We start from the raw sequence: 10,671 nt of genomic DNA, 5'->3' as shown, positions 1-10,671 counted from the left end.
TGATTGTTCTATTGCCTCCAACCCGATTCTAAGGTGAAATGTGTTCACTGATCCTTGGCTTCCTTACAAAAGACAAACAAGAAGTGATCACCTCTTTTCTTTCCTACTTACCCACCAATCTGTGAAAACTGGTAACTTCACAACAAACATCACTCAGATAAATACAGAAATAAACTTCTAACTTTTATATTCTCTCTAATGGGTGTTGAAATACCAAATGGTAATAGCAGTGAAATCATTTTTATTTATAATGTAACTCTATGCTTAATTTATTAGAATTTCTAGGAAGGGAGAATCCATGGGTCTTCTAAATGCAAATATTTGGCCATGTTGTTGCCATGAGTGTATGTATATTGCTCGGTGCAATACTACAATTCTCATTATAGTTATCGTGAGGACAAAATCTGTCCCCAAGTGCTGTTTTATCAATGAAAATCAAAACTACTAATAGTATAAATGTTTTCCCAAATAAAAATATTCTATCTGGACTTTGAAAGAGTAAAGATTCTTTTCCATTTTATCCTGAAAATTCATCTAGTAAAGGAGTTTATGTCAAATTATCAAACTGAAATAATTTAGTTTTGTTTGACCACCTCCTAAAGAAAGCTAAATGAAAAAACATTCAGTTATTCTATGGTAAACTTTCCTGAGACGTTCCTTGGTTCCTTTATAGAAATCCCCAAACTCATGTACCATATAAAACCACAGAATCATAACTGAGGCTCCCAGATCTTTCCTATTCTTTCTCCCTTCTACATCCTTGATAATGGCTATCCTCTCATGCTGACCACCATGCATTCCAACCTAGCATTATATTCTGTTTTAATCTTGAATATTTCAGCACAAAGAAAGCTACCCCAATCAGATATACCTACTATTCCAAATTTCTTATCCAACTTTTCAAACTACTAGGAAAAAAAAAAGCAAAACTAAATTTGAGAACTAGGGGAATTCATACACGTATATAATTTTTAAACTATTGTCACCGTGTTATACATTACATCCCCAGAACTTATTTATCTTATAACTGTCAGTGTGTACTTTTATATCACCTTCACCCATTTCTCCCAATCCCCAAACTCCACTTCTGGCAAAATAAAGTGAGGTTTATTTTTTTTCTCTTTATATTCCACATTTAAGTGAGATCATACAGTACTTGTCTTTCTCTATCTGACTTATTTCACTTAGCATAATACCCTCAAGGTCCATCCATGTTGTCAAAAATGTCAGGATTTCCTTCTTTCTATAGCTGAGTAATATTACATTTTACATATACATACATATATATATATGTATATATATATCTCACATTACCTTTATTCATTCATTTGCTGATAGACATTTAGGTTGATCCCATGTCTTGGCTATTATAAATAATACTACAGTGAACATGGGGGGTGCAGATATATTTTCAAGATACCTTCTCATGTACGTGTTGGCTATTTGTATGTCTTCTTTTTAGAAAAATGTCTGTTCAGATCCTTTGCTCATTTTTTAATCAGATATTTTTTTTATTGAGTTCTGAGTTCTTTATGTATTTTGAATATTTGCCCCTTACAGACATATGATTTGCAAATATTTCCTCCCATTTTTTGGTTATATGGTTCACAAATATTTCCTTCTATGTATCTTATTTTTAATTTCGTAGTGGGAGACATATGCATGTTAAAAATTCACCTATTACAAATTATTTATGAATTTTTATTTCTAATTATCAAACTACTTTAGTGGTTATCTATCTAGTTTTTCTATTTCTTCTTGAGTTACTTTTGGTAATATATATTTTTCTATTAAATTGTGCTTTTTCCTAACGGTTTTACAATTTATTGGTTCAAGGATTAGTAACTTTTTCTTAATAAATTTTAAATTGCTACTGTAACCTAGTTATGTCTGATTTTTAATCTTTCCTATGATTGTTTTTATTAATTTCCTAACAAATTACCACCAAGTTGGTAGCTTGAAACAATACACGTTTATTCTCTTACAATTCTGAAGGGCAGAAGTCCAAAATCAGTTTCACAGTGATAAAATCAAGGTGCCTGCTGGTCTGTTTCCTCTGAAAGCTGCAGAGAATAATCTGTTTTCTTGCCTTTTCCAGACTCTGGAGCCTGTCCTAACTTTTGCATCACGTGGCCTTTTCTTCCCCTGGTTCTGTCATCACATTGCCTTCTCCTCTCTGACTCTACTGCCTCCTTCTTATAAGGACCTATCTGATTACCTTGGGCCCACTTGAATAATCCAGAATAATCTTCCCAAGTCAAGATCCTTAAATACTCACATATGCAAAGTTCCTTTTGCCATTTAAGATAGTATATTCACATATTCCAGAGATTATGTGATGGGCATCTTTCAGCGTCATTATTCAGTCTACTATATTAAGTATTTTCTATTATTTTATCAAATATTGGTCTATTTTTCAGCTCATCAAAAAGCATTGGATTTTCCCATTTATTGCCTTGTTTTTGTTCTTGTTTAATATTTGTACTTTATTTTTTTATTAAAGTATAATTATATAGAGTAATAAATGGGTCATAAGTATAGAATCAGAGGAAATTGCACACTTTTAAGCCCTTTCAAGCTATAGAATATTTCTTCCACTCCATCCAAATCCATTGTGCCCACCCAAAAAATTTGCAACTCACAGAGGTAATGATTGTTCTGCATTATTTCACTATAGATTAGTTTGCTTATTTTAGAAGTTCATATAAATCTAATGAAACAGTATGTTTTATATCTGGAATCTTGCTAGGCATTATGTTACTGAGGTTTATCCATGCTGTTATGGGTATCGGTGGTCCTGTCCATTTTATAGCTAACTAACATTCCAGTGTGTGTGTGTGTGTGTGTGTGTGTGAGTGTCACTATTTGATCTGTCATTTGTAGATATTTTCTCTAGTTTATTCCTATTATGAATAAAGCATCTATGAATATATTTTTTTAATTTTGTGGACATATTTTCATTTCCCTTGGGTAAATGCTTAGAAGTAGAATCCTTGGGTTGTGTTAGATGTATGTTTAATTTTATGAGAAACTGCTGAAGTCATTGTCCAGTTTGTATTCCAATTAGAAGTGTTTAGGCATCTGGTTGCCTCACCTGCTTACTTTTTATTTTGAAATAATTTTAGGCTCACATAGAAGTTGCAAAATCATTGCAGAGTTCTCTTGTACATTTCACCCAACTTTCTCCAATGATAACATCTGTGACCCAGTGGTCATAGTAGGATGATCAAAACTAGGATTAATACAATGCTATTAAACTAGAGATATTACTCTGATTCACCAGTTTTTACATGCACTGTTTTTGACGTATAATCTAAGAAATTTTATCACATGTAGTGTTACTACAATCAACATACTGTTCCATCATCCTAAAAGAACTCCCATTGCACATTTTCCCCATTCGTACAACACCTGATAAACTCCGGCAACCACTGATGGTTTTTCCATCCCTATTATTTTGTCCTTTTGAAAATGTTGTATACATGGAATCATGTATTATGCATGGAATCATAATAATTTAATAAATAAGTGTAATCATATGTTACGTAGCCTTCTGAAATTGATTTTTTTAGTCAGCATAATACCCTTGAGATCCATCCAAGTTGTTGCATGTATCAATAGCCCATTCCTTTTTATTACTAAATAGTATTCCACTATATTAATGTACCGTAGTATATTTATCCATTCATCTGAAGAAGAACATTTGGGTGGTTTCCATATTTGACCACCACAAATACAGCTGTCACAAATTTATTATAGCACCTTTATTCATTTTTTATAGTTGCTGTAACAAAGTACTACAAATTAGAAAGCTTAAAGAGCAGAAACTTATTGTCTCACAGTTCTGAAGGCCAGAAGTCCAATATCAACATATCAGAAAAGATGATTCCTTCTGAGTGCTCTGAGAAAGAATCTGTTCCATTCCTCAGCTTCTGATGGTTTGGTAGCAATCTTCTGTGCTCCTTGGCTGTAGAAACATCACTCCCATCTCTGCCTTCATCTTCATGTGCTATTCTCCCTGCGTGTCTGTCTCTGTGTCTAAATTTCCTCTTTTTATAAGGATATCAGTCATATTGGATTAGGGCCCATCCTAATAACCTAATCTTAACTAATTACATTTGTAATGACCTTATTTCCAAAGAAGGTCACATTCTAAAATACTAGGGGTTAGGACTTCAACATACAAATTGGGGTGGCAGAGGCACAATTCTACCCATAACAGCATCCATAGGAAACTATATACAATATATTGCCTAAAATGTTCCGTTTTCAACAAAAATTATGAGACATGAAAAGAAACATAAAGTGTGACCCTTACACAGGAAATAAATTGGACAACAGAAACTGTTATGGAAAGGTTTCAGAGGTTGGACTTGCAGAGAAAGTTTTCAATGCACCTAGTTTAAATATGTTTTTAAAAACTAAAGGAAATCATGTTTAAAGAAGAATGTATGTTGACAGCATCTTATCAAATAGAGAATATACACAAAGAGGTAGAAATCGTTTTTGAAAGGAACAAAATGGAAGTTCTGGAGTTGGAAAGTATAATAACCAAAATGAAAAATTTATTAAAGGGGCTTAATTGTAGATCTGAGCTCCCAGAATAAGGACTCAGTGAACTTGAAGACAGATCTACAAAGATTATGCAATCTGTAAAACAGAGAGAAAAAGGAATGACGAAAAATGAACACAGACTTAGAGACATATGGGACATCATTAAGAAAACCAACAAATACATAATGGTAGTACCAGAAGGGAAGGAGACAGAAAGTAACAGAAATAAATATTTGAAGAAATAATGGCTGAGAACTACCTCAAATTGACAAAAAGCAATCTACTCAATTCAGAAGCTCAGTAAGTCTATGTGGGATAAACTCAAAGAGATTCACACTCAGACACATAGTAAAAATGTTGAAAGATAAACAGAAAATCTTGAAAGCAAAAGAGAAAAACAAATCTTTACATACAAGGTAATTCTAATAAAATTAAAAACTGAGTTCTCAACAAAAAACAATGGACCCAGACTATTCGAAGGAAAACTAAAAGAAAAAATACCATCAATGAGAAATCCTATACTTGACAAAAGCATCTTTGAAAACTTAAGGTAATAAAAGACATTCCCAGATAAATACAAACTGAGAGCATTTATTGCTCTCAGATCTGCTTTACAAGAAATAATAAAGGAAGTTCTTTGGCTAAAAGCAAATGACCCCAGACAGTAATCAGCATCCTCACTCACACACAAAAGTACATCATTAGAGGTAATTATTTACTTTAGGGAATTATAAAAATACAGTTGTAATTGCATATTTATTCTCTTTTCTTCTCTTAACTGAATTAAACAGCAATTATATAAAATGATTTGTATGTAATTGTATTGTTGCGCCTATGACATATAGAAATGTAATATATTTGACAGTAAAAGTGCAAAGGTAGTTGCAAAACTGTATTGGAACAAAGAAATGACACCAGATGGTAACTTCAATCCACAGGAATAAATGAAGAGAACCAGAAATGGTACATAAGAAGGTTAATACAACAAATCCCATAAATACATACTTCTTTTCATATTTTTCTCTCATCTTCTTAAAAAACATGAAGTTACAAAGATATAAAGTAATAATTATAACAATAAATTGGTTGTTTATAACATATATAGATGTAATATGAATAAGAATTATAGCACAAAAAGGATGAAGAGGAAATAGAACTCCACAGGAGTAACTTTTCTATATTTCACAGTAATTAAGTTAGTAAAATTTTAAAGTACCTACTAATAAGTTAAGATGCATATCATAAGCCATAAAGTAACCACTAAGAAAATAACTGGGAAATATAGTGAAAAATAATGAAAAGAATTAAAATATTACACTAAAAAATACTCACTTGATGCTAAAGGAAGTAGTAAAGGAAGAACAAAGGAACAAAAAAGACATGAGACATATAGAAAACAAAACTAAAATGACAGACATAAATCCAACTATATCAATAATAACATTAAATGTAAATGGATTAAACAATTCAATCAAAAAGCAGTGATTATCAAATTGTTTTAAAAACTTATATGCAATTATATACTATCTACAGGATACAACCTTTTATTTTGAAATAATTTTAGACTCACATAGAAGTTGCAAAAACATTGCAGAATTCTCTTGTACATTTCACCCAATTTTCTCCAATGATAACATCTATGATCCAGTGATCACAGTATGATCAATTCAAACATAAAAATTGGTGAAAACCAAAAGGATGGAAAAAGATATCATGCAAACAGCAAACATGAGACAGCTGGAGCTGTTATAATATTATTAGACTTTAGAGCAAAAAATGTTCCTAGAGATAAAGAAGGATTTTATGATAATATAAGTCCAATCCATCAGAAAGATATAACAGTTATAAACATTATGTACCTAACAAGAGAGGTAATTATTTAGGTAATTATAAAATACAGTGTAATTGCATTATTTACTCTCTTAACTGAATTAAAGAGCAATTATATAAAACGATTTTACATGTATTTTGGTAAATACATGAAGCAAAAATGGACAGAATTGAAGGGAGAAATAGATAATTCAAAGATTATAGTTGGAGACTTCAATGTGTCACTTTCAATAATAGAACAAGTAGGCAGAATATCAACAAGGAAACAGAAAAGTTGAACATTATAAACCAAGTAGACCTAGCAGACATCCATCCTATAGCAACAGGATACGCATTCTTCTCAAGCACGGAGGGAACATTCTCCAGGATAGACCATATCCTAGGATATAAAACAAACTTTGAGAACACCAATGGGACTTAGTTGAATGGAACATACATTTTAAAGTTTTTCCAGAGATTTGTCAATATATAAACATTCAACAATTTTTCTTTGTTTGCTGTGCTGCTCTAGTAGTTTGGGATATAAGGATCTGCAGTTGTCTGGGACATATTGTGGTGAGGCTGACCTGAAAATCGTTGAGACACCCACTAAGCTGGATGATTGTGTAATGACATCTTTATTGGAGTAATTTTTCTGTTCTTTTTATTCCTTTCACCTTTTACTCTTTTGGAGTCCAGCATACTGTGGCTTAAATATTTATATTGGTTCTCTCCTCTTATCAGCTACTTTGCTAGGTCGAAGTGAGAGGTTTACAGTGCAGGAAGAAGAGTAGACTGAAAAGGAAAGATAAAGACCAAAGCCTCCAACCTGTAAGGCCCAAAAGTATCTGTGGTTAAAACCCTACCTATGTGGGTTAGGAGTATTAAGCTGTGCAAGGGCTGTGTGGTGATTTTGTCATGTGATTGTGGTTGGAGGAGGAGCTGAGCCCAGCTGAGGGTTTGTGTACAGGCTGCAGGTGCCTGGGGAACACTGTGGCTCCCCAGCACAGAAATAAATGGCTGAGTCTGTGGTCTGGGAAGAGGAAATATGCAATGAGCTGTTGCGTTCTTTAGGGTCTGTTTTAGCGGTTAATCTTCCATTCACCTTTGTCCCTGAAGGGATGTAAAACAGGTTGATGAGACCACCCCCAGGATTTTGGCGAAACCACTGCACATTGTTCACAGAGTTGGAAAATTTGCACCTCAGCGTAGAACTGGCTCCCTCCTGGAGACTCAGGGCTGTGGGACTCTGCTCCACCTGCACCCCTCTCACACCTGATGAGAGACGGAGAAACAGTCACAGGCGATGGTCACTATCATACCCACAAAACCCAGAAAAGGCCCTCATAAATTAGGAAAAGGGTAGAAAGTCTGCAAGATTCATCAGCGACTTTTCCTCCCTCTCTCCTGCCCTCCCTCAATAATACTCCTTTCAGATGCCCATCTGGGACCGCCCCAACTTACAGCAAATCGGGGTGCACAAAAGCGCCAGCACAGTGCCCAGCAGCCTCTTCATGATGCGTCGCTTTGCTGCTCGGGGCATTTTCACCCTCAGGTATATTTAACTGGGCTCTGGAACTGTTCCTGCTCCTGCGACCAATCAGTCTCACCCCACAAACCCTGCCAGGCTGTGACAGGAAGCCCCACCCCCCAGCCTCACCCCCACTGAGAATGTGCTGGAGAGCGGTGAGAGACAGAGGGAGGAAACAAAGATCCTCATTCTCTTACCTGAGGGACATTTTCTGACAATCCTGGATGTACTAGAGTGTGAGAAGGAAAGGGCGAGGCCCTTATCTATGCTAATTACAGTCTGGGGAGGATCCTAGAAAGAACATCCACAGTTTTCAATCCAAATAACTTTGTTAGTGTTCTAACAAAAGGATCTTTACTAACCCATGAATTAATTCTATGAGTGTCATTCCAGTCATACAAAGTAATAAGAACAAAAATGTTATGTATTATCTACTTAATGAATTCCTGTTATTGGAATATATGAAATATATGGACTGGGACTTTCCTGGAATAACCACGACTTGTGGGAAACATTGTTATAAGAAATGAACCTAATAAGACTGTAAATTGTGAGAAGAAAATTAGGATCAATTTACACATTGCTTTTAGGTATTATCCTTGCTGCTGTATAATATGTTTTGTTTTCCTAATTTTTATCTGTAAAATCGTCCTGTGGTTCAGGCTTGCATTCAGTCAACCGGTTTTCAAATACCTCTGTCTTCCTCTTTTCCTCCCACTGTCCCTTCTCATTACATTTCTATTTCCATATTCTCCTTTTTCCCCCTTACTTTCTCTCTCTTTCCTCACTTTGGTTTTCTAGTTACAGGAAAGAGACAGAAAGAATATGGAAGAAAAGGTGGCATTCAATGATTTGGAAATAATTTTGAAAGTGTGAAATGGAAGTTCATATTTCCGCTGATATCTAAAAATTTTAGGCAATAAAAATTTAGAAAATTCTGAAATCTATACTTTGGAATTCTCCATCTTCCCTTTTGCTTCATATGAGCCTGTTTCCTCCAGGAGTCTTTTCTGATAGATAATGATAATGAGGTAGATAAAGATAATGATAACAATGTAAATACAGACGTATGCATCACAGCTGTCAACTGCTAGTACTTGAATCAAGGAATAAGGCGAAGCTATTAATTGACAAGAATATTCAGCAAGAAGTATGTTTCTTATGGGCTGATAATGATTCCATTTTTCTTCACACACAACTTTTTTCCCTCTTTACTCTTACTGGCCCTCATTTGCACACTCAGAGAATTTCTCAAATCTTTCAATGACTATTTACAACTAGGTGCCTCACAGTACTCCTTGGTTTAAGAAAACCTAATTGACTAACACCTTAATAAAGAAGCAGATATAGATGACTCAGCCCTGCCTGCCTTTCTAGAGCTGTACCTGTGGACTGACTTGAAGCTCCAAAAGTGTCCACAAGGACAGAGATTACCATAGATAGGACAATGCGACCTCACAGTGCCTTTTTATGGAAATAAATTATTTTATATAACTTAATTTTCTGTAATGATAGGAAAATAATTCATTTAATTCTTACCTATGAACTTGTAAAAAATGAGCCCTCCAATGTGATTTAATCCAGTTTAGCGATTATATTTAAGAGTATTCTATACCTGGGAAAATACAAAAATAAATTAGACTGAAATTCCTTCAGAGAGTTTGTGATATATCTCTGAAGAGAGACAAATATCTCTGTAAATGTAGTAAAGGCATAAGGGACACCATAATAAAAGCATGATATATATATATATATATATATATATATATGAACATATATATATATATATGAACTACAGTAACAATTACTTCAGGCCTGTTACAGGAGACAGTTTAATGAAAGGCGTGATACTGCATGCCTTCTATGGAGGTGACAAGAGAGGAAAACAACAAAAGCAAAGAGGAGTGATCTTTGAAAGGTGACCCTTTATTTTAAATACAAGGAACAGAAAAGACAAGCAAGTATGTGGACAGGGCCACTGGCAATGCACACACCACAGAACACACACACATACTAAAGAACACAGGGTCTGTCTGTCACTTGAATCTGAGCACAATGTGTAACCTTAAACAACAAACACCGTCCAGGCTCGAGGAAAATGCTTCTTCACATACCTTAACATTTGTCTTTGAAATTGCATTTGAATATCAGAAAAATTTGTAAGTTGCACTGCTACTGACATAGAAGGCAAACTGATTTGGAGTTTGGGGGATTTGAGGGAAGAGAAAAGAAAATTTAATTAACTAGACCAATCTTTCCTCTCAGATGGCATGGATGCAATAGATTCTTACATAATAAAATATTGTTTCCAGGAGTGCTGCAGATCCATTTCCTTGCATCTCTTATGTACTCATCTGTGGTTCTGAAAGGTGCTCATTCATCACCATAATATTCACAGCTGTTGCTCATGATGGCTGAGACACTTTGCAGTATTAAACAATATTACTTTTAAACTGTACGTATTTATTCTAGCCTGAACCCACATAAAGAGTGATATTATTTAGCAACTAGATAGATGGCCACTGAAACAAGAATTGGAACAGTGAAATGCTCCAACTCTTGACTCCATCTTGTTCAAGCTCGTGTCCTGCCCATGACCTTCAGGCTAATAGCTCCTGCTTAGTCTTGCATTTATTCGTAGACATGCTAATCATTAGAGGAATTCTGCTGGCAGCTTGAGTTTTAGAAAAACAGCCCCTCCCATTTCCCCTTCCCTTGACATAAAAGAAGCCTGAGTTCTGTACTTCCCTAAAATGGATTTGAGGAACCACTAGGGC

The 10,671-nt window shown here is 34.6% G+C and overlaps 1 gene segment (V, D, J or C); it reads right to left on the bottom strand.

Moving 5' to 3' along the window:
* Positions 1–7,252: 7,252 nt before the first annotated feature.
* Positions 7,253–7,923, bottom strand: LOC117022736 (T cell receptor alpha variable 22-like). The segment is given in 2 exon segments: positions 7,253–7,638; positions 7,828–7,923. Coding segments are annotated over 2 exon segments (438 nt in total).
* Positions 7,924–10,671: the final 2,748 nt, after the last annotated feature.

This window comes from Rhinolophus ferrumequinum, chromosome 6 (genome assembly GCF_004115265.2).
Source record: "Rhinolophus ferrumequinum isolate MPI-CBG mRhiFer1 chromosome 6, mRhiFer1_v1.p, whole genome shotgun sequence".
Lineage (NCBI taxonomy): Eukaryota > Metazoa > Chordata > Mammalia > Chiroptera > Rhinolophidae > Rhinolophus > Rhinolophus ferrumequinum.
The sequence above is the reverse complement of the archived record's forward strand: the minus strand, read 5'-3'. Positions and strand labels throughout refer to the sequence as shown.